This window comes from Scyliorhinus torazame, chromosome 1 (assembly GCF_047496885.1).
Source record: "Scyliorhinus torazame isolate Kashiwa2021f chromosome 1, sScyTor2.1, whole genome shotgun sequence".
NCBI lineage: Eukaryota > Metazoa > Chordata > Chondrichthyes > Carcharhiniformes > Scyliorhinidae > Scyliorhinus > Scyliorhinus torazame.
The window spans coordinates 221145814-221159863 of record NC_092707.1 but is presented as its reverse complement, the minus strand read 5'-3'; the positions used below and the strand labels follow the sequence as shown (position 1 = coordinate 221159863).

Genomic DNA, 14050 nt, shown 5'->3' with positions numbered 1-14050 from the left:
GGAGAGAGAGCATTTAAACACGTGGCTACAGGGATGGTGCAGGCGGGAGGGATTCAGAGTTTTGGATAACTGGGGCTCTTTCTGGGGAAGGTGGGACCTCTACAGACAGGATGGTCTACATCTGAACCTGAGGGGCACAAATATCCTGGGGGGGAGATTTGTTAGTGCTCTTTGGGGGGGTTTAAACTAATGCAGCAGGGGCATGGGAACCTGGATTGTAGTTTTAGGGTAAGGGAGAATGAGAGTACAGAGGTCAGGAGCACAGATTTGACGTCGCAGGAGGGGGCCAGTGTTCAGGTAGGTGGTTTGAAGTGTGTCTACTTCAATGCCAGGAGTATACGAAACAAGGTAGGGGAACTGGCAGCATGGGTTGGTACCTGGGACTTCGATGTTGTGGCCATTTCGGAGACATGGATAGAGCAGGGACAGGAATGGATGTTGCAGGTTCCGGGGTTTAGGTGTTTTAGTAAGCTCAGAGAAGGAGGCAAAAGAGGGGGAGGTGTGGCGCTGCTAGTCAAGAGCAGTATTACGGTGGCGGAGAGGATGCTAGATGGGGACTCTTCTTCCGAGGTAGTATGGGCTGAAGTTAGAAACAGGAAAGGAGAGGTCACCCTGTTGGGAGTTTTTTATAGGCCTCCTAATAGTTCTAGGGATGTAGAGGAAAGGATGGCGAAGATGATTCTGGATATGAGCGAAAGTAACAGGGTAGTTATTATGGGAGACTTTAACTTTCCAAATATTGACTGGAAAAGATGTAGTTCGAGTACATTAGATGGGTCGTTTTTTGTACAGTGTGTGCAGGAGGGTTTCCTGACACAATATGTTGACAGGCCAACAAGAGGAGAGGCCACGTTGGATTTGGTTTTGGGTAATGAACCAGGCCAGGTGTTGGATTTGGAGGTAGGAGAGCACTTTGGGGACAGTGACCACAATTCGGTGACGTTTACGTTAATGATGGAAAGGGATAAGTATACACCGCAGGGCAAGAGTTATAGCTGGGGGAAGGGCAATTATGATGCCATTAGACGTGACTTGGGGGGGGATAAGGTGGAGAAGTAGGCTGCAAGTGTTGGGCACACTGGATAAGTGGGGCTTGTTCAAGGATCAGCTACTGCGTGTTCTTGATAAGTATGTACCGGTCAGACAGGCGTCGAGCGAGGGAACCGTGCTTTACCAAGGAAGTGGAATCTCTTGTTAAGAGGAAGAAGGAGGCCTATGTGAAGATGAAGTGTGAAGTTTCGGTTGGGGCGATGGATAGTTACAAGGTAGCGAGGAAGGATCTAAAGAGAGAGCTAAGACGAGCAAGGAGGGGACATGAGAAGTATTTGGCAGGAAGGATCAAGGAAAACCCAAAAGTTTTCTATAGGTATGTCAGGAATAAGCGAATGACTCGGGAAAGAGTAGGACCAGTCAAGGACAGGGATGGGAAATTGTGTGTGGAGTCTGAAGAGATAGGCGAGATACTAAATGAATATTTTTCGTCAGTATTCACTCAGGAAAAAGATAATGTTGTGGAGGAGAATGCTGAGCCCCAGGCTAATAGAATAGATGGCATTGAGGTACGTAGGGAAGAGGTGTTGGCAATTCTGGACAGGCTGAAAATAGATAAGTCCCCGGGACCTGATGGGATTTATCCTAGGATTCTCTGGGAGGCCAGGGAAGAGATTGCTGGACCTTTGGCTTTGATTTTTATGTCATCATTGGCTACAGGAATAGTGCCAGAGGACTGGAGGACAGCAAATGTGGTCCCTTTGTTCAAAAAGGGGAGCAGAGACAACCCCGGCAACTATAGACCAGTGAGCCTCACGTCTGTAGTGGGTAAAGTCTTGGAGGGGATTATAAGAGACAAGATTTCTAATCATCTAGATAGGAATAATATGATCAGGGATAGTCAGCATGGCTTTGTGAAGGGTAGGTCATGCCTCACAAACCTTATTGAGTTCTTTGAGAAGGTGACTGAACAGGTAGACGAGGGTAGAGCAGTTGATGTGGTGTATATGGATTTCAGCAAAGCGTTTGATAAGGTTCCCCACGGTAGGCTATTGCAAAAAATACGGAGGCTGGGGATTGAGGGTGATTTAGAGATGTGGATCAGAAATTGGCTAGCTGAAAGAAGACAGAGGGTGGTGGTTGATGGGAAATGTTCAGAATGGAGTACAGTCACAAGTGGAGTACCACAAGGATCTGTTCTGGGGCCGTTGCTGTTTGTCATTTTTATCAATGACCTAGAGGAAGGCGCAGAAGGGTGGGTGAGTAAATTTGCAGACGATACTAAAGTCGGTGGTGTTGTCGATAGTGTGGAAGGATGTAGCAGGTTACAGAGGGATATAGATAAGCTGCAGAGCTGGGCTGAGAGGTGGCAAATGGAGTTTAATGTAGAGAAGTGTGAGGTGATTCACTTTGGAAGGAATAACAGGAATGCGGAATATTTGGCTAATGGTAAAGTTCTTGAAAGTGTGGATGAGCAGAGGGATCTAGGTGTCCATGTACATAGATCCCTGAAAGTTGCCACCCAGGTTGATAGGGTTGTGAAGAAGGCCTATGGAGTGTTGGCCTTTATTGGTAGAGGGATTGAGTTCCGGTGTCGGCAGGTCATGTTGCAGCTGTACAGAACTCTGGTACGGCCGCATTTGGAGTATTGCGTACAGTTCTGGTCACCGCATTATAGGAAGGACGTGGAGGCTTTGGAGCGGGTGCAGAGGAGATTTACCAGGATGTTGCCTGGTATGTAGGGAAAATCTTATGAGGAAAGGCTGATGGACTTGAGGTTGTTTTCGTTGGAGAGAAGGTTAAGGGGAGACTTAATAGAGGCATACAAAATGATCAGGGGGTTGGAAATGGTGGACAGTGAGAGCCTTCTCCCGCGGATGGATATGGCTGGCATGAGGGGACATAACTTTAAACTGAGGGGTAATAGATATAGGACAGAGGTCAGAGGTAGGTTCTTTACGCAAAGAGTAGTGAGGCCGTGGAATGCCCTACCTGCTACAGTAGTGAACTCGCCAACATTGAGGGCATTTAAAAGTTTATTGGATAAACATATGGATGATAATGGCATAGTGTAGGTTAGATGGCTTTTGTTTCGGTGCAACATCGTGGGCCGAAGGGCCTGTACTGCGCTGTATTGTTCTATGTTCTATGTTCAGTGCTCTTTGCCCTTGTGATCGAGCATTCGCAAGCATTCCTCCAGGGAATGGAGTTTTGTTGAGCGGGGGTGGGGGAGGCGGAGTGGAACACTGTCTCCCCCGATGCGCAGATGACTTCCTACTGTACATATCAAACCCTGTGGAGTGTATCGGTAGGATAATGAGGATTCGGAAAGAGTTTGGCACCTTCTCGGGATTCAAGCTCAATGTGGCAAAATGTGAGGTGTTAATACCAAGGGGCAGCAGGGTAGCTTTAGTAAGCTGCCATTCCGTTTGGTGAGGTTGAGTTTCCGAAATCTGGGCATACACGTGGCATGAGACTGGGCTCAACTCCATAAGTTAAATTTGAGAGGTTCGTGGAGGAAGTGAGGGATGGGTTATGCTGCCACTGTCCTTGACAGGGAGGGTTCAGACTGTAAAAACGGTGGTCCTGCCGAAATTTTTCAAGACAGTGAATATGATGATCCTCGTCTTCATTTGGTGTTATGGGCCAGGGTTTAGAGAATGCCAAAATGTATCATGGAGATCACCTGACCCACAACTTTGAATAGATTGTGGTTATGGGGACACACGGGCTTACTCTGCAGGTGTGAGGCAACAGAACCTTACAGTACTTTTAAATTAAAACAATGTTTATTTATGAAACCAGTTTACACTTTATGAACCCACAGTAAACATCTTAACAACTACAAACACCAATAAATCCCCCAAAGAATATAGTACTCTCTAAGTAACTCTTAATCTTTCCTTGCAACATCCATAAGACAAAAAGAACCCTCTTTACAGAAAGACATCAGGTTTAACTTCACTACTGAGAACAGTTACCACTTTGAAATCACTAAATGAACATTCATAAGCTTGCAGAGATTCATACAGCTGTGATTGCAGCTTTTCCAAATCTAAGACTAAACGAAACACACCCTGTAGCAAACAGCCTAAAGCGAAAGTAAAAGCAGACAGACAGCCCAGCTCCACCCTCACTCTGACATCACTGATAAACACCCATTTCTTAAAGGTACATCCAAAGAACAAAGAAAAGTACAGCACAGGAGCAGGCCCTTCGGCCCTACAAGCCTGCGCCGACCCTCTAAACTAAAATCTTCTACACTTCTGGGATCCGTATCCCTCTATTCCCATCCTATCCATGGATTTGCCAAGATGCCCCTTAAACGTCACTATCATCCCTGCTTCCACCACCTCCTCGGGCAGCGAGTTCCAGGCACACACTACCCTCTGTGTAAAAAAACTTACCTCTTACATCTTCTGTAAACCTTGCCCTTCGCACCTTAAATCTGTGGATTTGTCGGAGCTGGTGAGGTTTATCAGTTGCCAAATGGAAATGGGTTCAAATACCTTCAGATTAAGGCCATCCTGAGAAAGGGTGTGGGTTTGTTCCTTATGTTGCGTCCTTGGGACTACAAGATAGGCTCCTATCAGAAGATGAGATTGGGAAAGGCAGGATCTCTGACATCTTTGCGGAACTGAGCAAAATGGAGGTAATACCAATGGAGGAAATTAGGCTAATGTAGGAGGAGTAACTATGGGGAGATATGTGGGATGGTATTTGGAAGAAGGCTCTGCACAGGATTAATGCTTCTTCGTCATGCGCAAGACTAACCTTAATTAAATTGAAGGTGGTGCACAGAGCATACATGACAATGGCTAGGATGAGTTGGTTCTTCCTGGGGGTAGATGACCAATGCGTGCACTGTGCTGGGACCCTGGCGAATCATGCCCACATGTTCTGGAGCTGGTGGGGTTCTGTACGGGGTGACCGAGATACTGTTTTGGATGGTAACACCGAGCCTGTAGGTAGAGATTTTTGGAGTATCTGATGATCTGGGTGCTATGGTGGGGAAGAAGCCAATGCAGTTGCCTTTACCTCCCTGCTAGCCTGGAGGAGGATCTTGATGAGACGGCGGCACTTGGAGCCGTCAAGGGTTAAGACATGGATGAAGGACCGAGCAGAATTCCTCCACTTAGAAAAGATTAAGTTTGCCAGGGATGGACAAGGGGTTCTCCATGAGGTGGGAGCTGTTCATCGATTTCTTCAAAAAGTACTAAGATGTCAGTGGGAGAAGTGGGGGGGGGGGGGGGGGGGGGTGGTCTTGTCTTTTTTTTCCTGTTCTTTGGGTGAAGGGGAGGTGGAGGGTTATACTGAATAAAAATGCTATGTTATGCTATTATATTCTTAATGATATATCATTACATCACAGTTTGTACGTTGTGGCTCTTTTGAGTCTTTTTGTTTCTGTATATATTTGGAAACGCTTCCAATAAACTATCTTTTAAAAAATATATATTCCTATGGAAACATAGCTCTGAGAGTAGGCCTGCTGTGTGTGTGTGTAGGTTCTAGGGTGGAGTCTTGAACAGTGTCATAAGTGTTCATATCTTCTTGATGCCCAGTAGCCAGCCTTGATTTGTTTATGGTGCTTCATGGGCTGCCATAGAATCAAGAAATTGTAACTACTACCAGGGGAACAGGCATTCACCTGAAGAATGGACTGCCTGTGGTCGCACAAGTCTACACACTGATGTAATTGAATGTCTCTGTATAAGGAGCCTTACCGACCTCTCTTATTCTGCAAACTGTCAGCTGTTGCTGACATGTCCAGGAGCAGCCTGGAAGGTACAAGACACACAGAAGTTAAAAGCCAAAGGCAATGTGATCCTTGCCCTGTTTTGAGGTTACTGTTGTCACATTTCAATCATGATCTCTTTAGTGAAGTGAAGATCGTCCATTGGTCCTCACTGAAATTGAGGGACGAAAATACTCCGTGAAGGCCCTTGAAGGCCTCCATTTGAGCTCTTGTCGCTCAACTCGCTCTTCCAGCATCCTCCCAGTCATTCCCAAAAGGAATGTCTACTTAGATCACCCATGTCTTGAAGCAACCTGTTCCAGCACAAGATTTTAAATGAACAGGAAAGTACTTCAACACCAGCTGATACTCCCCACAGACCACTGGAACATTTGGTATGTGTAGGATAGTTTCAAAATCTCACACAATTGCACAGACAGCAGAAACAATGCAGTAACTAATTTGTCATAATTAGAGGTACTGTTCTAGTTTTTTTTCATATGCTTAAACTGTGTTCAGCATTGTGAGGTTAATTCAGGGCATAGGCTGGAGCATGGTATTGCAAAAGGGCAGTACTGGCAACAATTCACCACTTCACACTGATTGATGTTCACATGCTGTCAACAACTATTAATTGTACACATTGAAAATCCCTTAAAGATTGCTTCCAGCGCACTTGTACCACATCATGGATGCATCTTTAAGCATTAGCAGGCCATCTGAAAAATGGGCCAAGCCTGGCCCAACAATTTCTTTATTTAACCAAGATACTGGCTTTCTTTCATCCATACCATTAGGTATGGTCTCTCCTACCTTATTATCAGCACAATAAATGTTAGCCCAGTCAAAAATTTCAGTCGGAGATCTGAAACATAAAGCAGATCATCTGAAATGTAAAGAATGAGATTTGGATTTTGTTGAAACAGAGAAGCGAAACTTCAAAATAGAAGTTAATGACAGACTCGATGAGATAAACAGTACAAGTAAAGCAAGTTGCAAACTTTCATAGAAGCATTACATTTTCTTAACTGAAAGAGTTTAAATGATTTTAATGTTTAAAATGATTACATGCCTACGTTAAATCAGTGACCCACCATACACTGTACCAGGTTTCCTAGGGACAGCTCTGAAACCAAGGCGTCCTTTGCCGCTCCTCTCTCTCTCTCTCCCAGATGTGCTAATGCCCTCTCCTTTTCCTTGTGGAAAAGATTTAGGTGCAGTGGGGAAGGTGCAGGGAGGAGCTCTGCAGTATTTTCTGCAGAACTTGGGAGCAGCAGCACCCAACAACTGACTAGAAGTAACGTGGTGAATGGAAGCCATGTCCAGAATTAGAGCAGCTATGTGTGAATGAAACTAGAGGACCCTACTATCAGTAAAGCGTCATAAATTGTTTCTATTAAGGTGCGAATGAAGAACAAGGAAAAATCAAATGTCCAAATAACTATTGCTAGTGTGTCTCATGTCAGTGCCAGGATATTAAGTCAGGACCACTCTGTAAATTGAGTTTGGTCTGTAAACATATGGGCTTGAACTTTTCCAATGGTGGCGGTTTGCCTCTCACTATCCAAAGAATCAATGAGGAACACAATTGTGTTGACTGCAACAGCCTCGCTGCTATTTACGCTCTAACGAGCATTGATTGGTATCAGGCGGTACTTCTGTCCTTTACTTGGCAGTCTTTCAGAGCTGCCAGCAAAAGAACTGCACCAGGGGACCTGAAATTAAGTCTAAGAGCACAGGGAGAAGGTAACTGTTAGGGGTTCCAGTGCGGGAAGGATAGGGAAGGTATGAGGAGGTTGTTAGAGGTGGTCGATCTGGGTTCCAGGAGGAGATACCCTCTCTCTTCCTGCCCCAGATCAAACTGTGATTAATCTCAGGTTTCCCCCATGGAGCTTCAATCCATCCACCAGTCTAAAAACTGAGGCTTGGCAGAAACGACCGTAAAGCGGTCATTAATTGGTCACTTAAGGGTCTCAGCTTGGGAAAGGGTTGGCAAGGCCTTGCCCGTCCCGGCATAAAATTGCATGGAGGTCGGAAACCCAGAGGGGATCTCTTGCCTGCAATTTCAGAGTGGGGGGTGCGGGGGGATTGTGTGCAAAATTCAGGTTGTGACAAATTAAAGAGAATTTGGATTAATCTTTATAATACAGGTTGAAAATCCCTTATCAAAAATGCTTGAGGTCGAGTGTCTATCGGATTTCGGAATTTTTCAGATTTCAGAATATACTGCGCAGATACGGCGCACGTTGGGAACTGCGCATGGGCAGAAACATTGGGAACTGCTCATGTACGCAACATTGGGAACTGCGCATGTGCCTCGCGCGTTCGGAACTGCGCATGTGCGGCGCGCATTGGGAACTGCGCATCGCTCAGGCGCCTTGTGGGTTTCCTAGTCGTGACGTCACGTTGGCGCTCGTAAAAATGTGTGAATTTCAGAATTTTCCAGTTTTCGAATTTCAGATAAGGGATGCTCACCCTGTAGTTCACATTTAATATAAAGTTGTAATTATATACTCTTTTGCAACCAGGCCTATTCTTAGTAATTTTAAGGAAGTTAATATTTTAGCAGAAGTTTCATGCAGCAATAAATTACACATACCAAAGTATGGCATATTTTTCAGCTCAGAGCAGGCCCTCACAATCAGGAAAACAAGGTATAATATATACAAGGAACCCACTATCAGGAAGAAAATCTTCATTCCCTATAAAACAGTAGCAAAAATAAAATGGAAAATAAAGACATTTTCTTCATATGACAAGGCAAGTTTGTATATATTTGTCAACAGAACCTTTAAATCCCGCAAAACTATATACAAGAAAGAAAACACTTGCTTTTATACAGTCCACGATGATGTCCTCAGAATGTCCCAAAGCATTTGCTACCCAATTAACTCCTAGTTTAGTCACTGCTGCTAATTAGTCAACATGCCAATTGCTCGAAATGCACCAAAATCCGTCAAGAGTAAATGAACAACCAGTTAACCTGTTTCTGATATGATAGAATTCCTACAGTGCAGAAGGAGGCCACTCGGCCCATCGGGTCTGAAAGACCACCTTACCTGGGCCCATTCCCCTGCCCTATCCCATAACCACATATCCCCACCTAACCTGCACATCTTTGGACTGTGGGAGGAAACCGAGCACCCAGAGGAAACCCATGCAGACATGAGGAGAAATCAGAAACAGATGGTGCATAGTAAGGTAATACAAGTCATCCAAAATAGAATATAGTTATTGCAACAGAAACAAAGTTAAGACATGACAGGGCAGTTCAGTCAGTGGAATGCGTGTCCTGAAATACGTGCAAAGTCATGGACACTACCGATGTCTGAGATGACCATATGTGCAGGAAGTATTGCCAGCGACAGAAATTTCAGCTCTGGGCTTCAGAGCTTGAGCGGCAGCTGAAGTCACGAGGTTGAGAGCTGCATGTTCAGAGAGGTGGTCACACCGCTGCTCAAGGCCCTTGTGGCAGAGAGGGAATGGGTGACAGGGCCCCCACGGCATTTGTTTGACATATCCCGGTGTGGGAAGAAGACTGCAGCATTCCCCAGACAGTGTCCCCCAGGAATGTTATGTCTTTTGGCTACCAGACCCGGCAGAAACAGTAAAAGATTTGGCTTGAGCTGCAGGAATAGACAAAAGCCTCTTCCAGCATGCAGGCGGGGGAAGGGCAAGCTTAAAGCTGCAATCTGACTTGAGGGCCTCTATCAAAGGTGAATTCTAGCAGCAGAGGGAACAACTGTGAAAAGATCTACCAAGGCCATTGAAGAAGCAGGGACGAGGCTTCCGGTGGCGGCCATGGAGTAGGAGGTCGCGCATTCGGCAGCTCCCGTCTGGAACCGACTCTCAGACCTTTTTCAGGAGTTTCCATAGACTTTTTGGGGCAGACTGGTGAAGCGAACACTGCCAAAAGGATTCCCTCTCGACTTCCGGTTGCAGCTCTGAGGAGCTGAGCCGCACGATTCGGCAGCTCCCGCTGCCACGGACTTTCGGGCTCGTCAGAGGAGCCCCAACTGAACTTTTTTTTTTTTTTTTGACGCAACCCGTGGGGAAGGGAAGAGAGAGGTCCTCCTCCAACTTCTATGAAACGGACCAGAAGTGTAATGGCCAAAGGAGCGGCACTGGAGCAACGGGAGAAGCGAGGGAAAGAAAACAAAATGGCGGCGGCCAGGGACAAAGGGGAGCTGCAGGAGTTCATCAAGCGCTGCTTCGAGGAGCAGCGCGAGGAGATGCACAAGGAGATGCTGGCGCCTATGCTTTCGGTAATTGAAGGACTCAGGATCACCCAGAAGGCCCACAAAGCTAAGATCCAGGAGGTACAGAAAAGAGTCAGTCAGAACGAGGACGAGCTCGTGGGCCTGGCGGTGAGAGTGGAGTAGAACAAGGCGCTACACAAGAGGTGGGCGGGAAGACTCGAAGACCTGGAGAACAGGTCGAGGAGAAAGAATCTGCGAATCCTGGGTCTCCCTGAGGGAGTGGAGGGGGCTGATGCCGGGGCATACGCGAGCACGATGCTCGAGGCCCCTGGAGTTGGACAGGGCACATCGAGTGCTGGCGAAGAAGCCCCAGGGCAAATGAGCCACCAAGGGCGATGATGGTGAGGTTCCACCGGTTCGCGGACAGAGAGTGGGTCCTGAGATGGGCCAAGAAGGAGCGGAGCAGTAAGTGGGACAATGCAGAGATCCGAATATACCCGGACTGGAGCACAGAGGTTGCAAAGCGGAGAGCGGGTTTCAACCGGGCCAAAGCGGCATTGTACCGGAAAGAAGTGAAATTCGGAATGCTGCAGCCAGCGCGACTGTGGGTCACGTACAAGGGCCAACACTATTACTTCGAAACGCCTGAAGAGGCGTGGACCTTTGTACAAACCGAAAAGTTGGACTCTAACGGAGGGTTTGTGAGGGTGGGGGGGATGTTTTGGGGTATGATGTGTGATGGTTGTTGTATATAGGGGGTCAATCACGCGCAGGAAATGTTACATGGGCTGGGGGAGAGAGACAGGAGCTGCGCCAGAGGGGGCGGATCAGGCTTTGGAAAGCGCGGGGTGTTTTCCCGCACGCGGGAAGAAAGGCGGGAAGGGGAACGAAGGAATGCATATGGATTGGGAGACTCCCACGCGGGGAGGTCAATGGGACGGCGGGGGAAGCCGGGGTCAGCAGGCGTCAGCTGACTTACGGGAGTGACATGGGGGGAGCAAAAAAGCTAGACAGGGGTCTAGCGGGGGGAGGGGAGGGGGAAAAGGGTTGCTGCTGCACTGGCCGAAAGGGAATGGGACACAGAAGAGGTGGTCGGGACGGGGATCCCCCCTCTGGAGGACTGGAGGGTGAGGGAGGCGTGGACACGGGACTGGCCCAGAAAAGGAGATGGCTAGTCGGCCGGGAGGGGGGGCTGAGAGCCCCTCCAATCCGGCTGATAACGCGGAATGTGAGGGGCCTGAATGGGCCGGTGAAGAGGGCTCTAGGAGCACTTAAAGGGACTGAAGGCGGACGTGGCCATGCTCCAAGAGACACACCTGAAGGTGGCGGACCAGGTCAGGCTAAGAAAGGGATGGGTAGGACAGGTATTCCACTCGGGACTGGACGCGAAGAATAGAGGGGTGGCAATATTGGTGGGAAAGCGGGTGTCATTTGAGGCCAAGACTATTGTAGCGGACAATGGAGGGCGATATGTAATGGTGAGCGGTAGGCTGCAAGGGACGTGGGTAGTGTTGGTAAACGTATACGCCCCGAACTGGGATGATGCAGGATTCATGAAGCGCATGTTGGGGCGCATTCTGGACCTGGAGATAGGAGGCATGATAATGGGAGGGGACTTCAATACAGTGTTGGATCCAGCACTGGACCGCTCCAAATCAAGGACTGGAAAGAGGCAGGCGGCGGCCAAGGTACTTAGGGGATTTATGGATCAGATGGGGGAGTGGACCCATGGCGGTTTGCAAGGCCGCAGGCCAGGAAATTTTCTTTCTTCTCCCATGTACACAAAGCCTACTCCCGGATAGATTTCTTTGTTCTGGGTAGGGCGCTCATCCAGAGGGTGGAGGGGACGGAGTATTCGGCTATAGCCGTTTCGGACCATGCCCCGCACTGGGTGGAACTGGAGCTGGGAGAGGAGAGGGACCAACTCCCGTTGTGGCGGCTGGATGTGGGACTGCTGGCGGACGAGGTGGTGTGTGGGAAGGTGAGGGAGTGTATCGAAAGGTACTTGGAGGCCAACGACAACGGGGAGGTGCGGGTGGGGGTGGTATGGGAGGCGTTGAAGGCGGTGATCAGGGGAGAGCTAATTTCCATTAGGGCTCATAGGGAGAAGACAGAGGGTATGGAAAGGGAGAGGTTAGTGGGGAGATTTTGAGAGTGGACAGGAGATACGCAGAGGCCCCGGAGGAAAGATTATTTGGGGAAAGACGACGGCTCCAGACGGAGTTTGACCTGTTGACCACAGGGAAGGTAGAGGCACAGTGGAGGAAAGCGCAGGGGGCGACCTACGAGTATGGGGAAAAGGCTAGTCGGATGCTGGTGCACCAGCTCCGTAAGAGGATGGCAGCGAGGGAAATAGGGGGAGTCAAAGGTGGAAGGGGAGCCACAGTTCGGAGTGCGACGAAAATAAACAAGGTATTCAAGGCCTTTTATGAAGAGCTGTTCAGATCCCAGCCCCCAGCGGGGGAAGAGGGGATGAGACGATTCCTAGATCAGCTGAGATTCCCGAGGGTGGAGGAGCTGAGCAAGGGTTTGGGAAGCATGCAGGCGGGGATGGCCCCGGGACCGGACGGATTCCCGGTGGAGTTCTACAGGAAGGATGCAGATCTGTTGGCCCCGCTACTGGTGAGGCAAGAGAGGAGGGGACCCTGCCCCCGACAATGTCGGAAGTGACAATTTCTTTGATCCTAAAGCGGGAGAAGGACCCACTGCAATGTGTATCGTACAGGCCGATCTCGCTCCTCAATGTGGATGCAAAGTTGCTGGCAAAAGTGCTGGCCACGAGGATCGAGGACTGTGTCCCGGGGGTAATCCACGAGGACCAGACGGGATTTGTAAAGGGCAGGCAACTAAACACCAATGTGCGGCGGCTCTTAAACGTGATAATGATGCCATCGGAGGAGGGAAAGGCGGAGATAGTGGCAGCTATGGACGCGGAGAAGGCCTTTGACCGAGTAGAGTGGGAGTACCTCTGGGAGGTGCTGCGTAGGTTTGGGTTCGGGGTAGGGTTTATCAATTGGGTTAAGCTCCTTTACAGAGCCCCGATGGCGAGTGTAGTGACGAACCGGTGGAGGTCGGAGTACTTTCGACTGTACCGAGGGACCCCTGTCCCCCCTGTTGTTCGCATTGGCGATCGAACCATTGGCCATGTCATTGAGGGAGTCTAATAAATGGAGGGGGGTGGTCCGAGGGGGAGAAGAGCATCGGGTGTCACTATATGCGGATGATCTGTTGCTGTACGTGGCAGATCCAATGGAGGGGATGGTGGAGGTCATGCAGACTCTAAGGGAGTTTGGGGAGTTTTCGGGCTATAAGCTCAATGTAGGGAAGCGTGAGCTCTTTGTATTACAGGCGGGGGACCAAGAAAGAGGGATAGGGGACCTACCGCTGAGGAGGGCGGAGGGGAGCTTTCGGTATCTGGGGATCCAGATAGCCAGGAGTTGGGGGACTCTACATAAACTGAATCTGATGAGTTTGGTGGAGCAAATGGAGGAGGATTTCAAAAGATGGGACATGTTACCGCTCTCGCTGGCGGGTAGAGTGCAGTCGGTCAAAATGGTGGTCCTTCCGAGGTTTCTGTTTGTGTTTCAGTGCCTTCCCATCGTGATCACTAAGGCCTTTTTTAAGAGAGTAGGCAGGAGTATTATGGGGTTTGTGTGGGCGAAGAAGACCCCGAGAGTGAGGAGAGGGTTCCTGGAACGCAGTAGGGACCGAGGAGGGTTGGCGCTGCCAAACCTGGGGAGCTACTACTGGGCAGCAAATGTGGCGATGATCCGCAAGTGGGTTATGGAGGGAGAGGGGGCGGCATGGAAGAGGATGGAGATGGCGTCCTGTAAAGGAACGAGCCTTGGGGCGTTGGTGACGGCACCGCTGCCGCTCGCGCCGACAAAGTATACCACGAGCCCGGTGGTGGCGGCAACGCTAAGGATCTGGGGCCAGTGGAGACGGCACCGGGGTGCAATGGGAGCATCGGTGTGGTCCCCGATCAGGGGTAACCACCGGTTTGTCCCGGGGAAGATGGACGGGGGGGTTCCAGAACTGGCATCGGGCGGGGATTGGAAGAATGGGGGACCTGTTCATTGACGGGACGTTTGATAGCCTAGGGGCACTGGAGGAGAAGTTCGAG

General features: G+C 49.2%; 1 protein-coding gene across 9 annotated transcripts in view; it reads right to left on the bottom strand.

Moving 5' to 3' along the window:
* The window catches only part of tmem181 (transmembrane protein 181), a 391617-nt gene that overhangs the window by 70604 nt on the left and 306963 nt on the right, over positions 1-14050 (bottom strand). For all 9 annotated transcript variants that reach the window (XM_072502600.1, XM_072502554.1, XM_072502568.1 and 6 more), the window contains 2 exons: positions 8328-8430; positions 6542-6593 (listed from right to left, as the gene is read on the bottom strand). In XM_072502600.1, coding sequence (XP_072358701.1) covers positions 6542-6593; positions 8328-8430 — 155 coding nt within the window. The remainder of the gene's footprint in view (positions 1-6541; positions 6594-8327; positions 8431-14050) is intronic.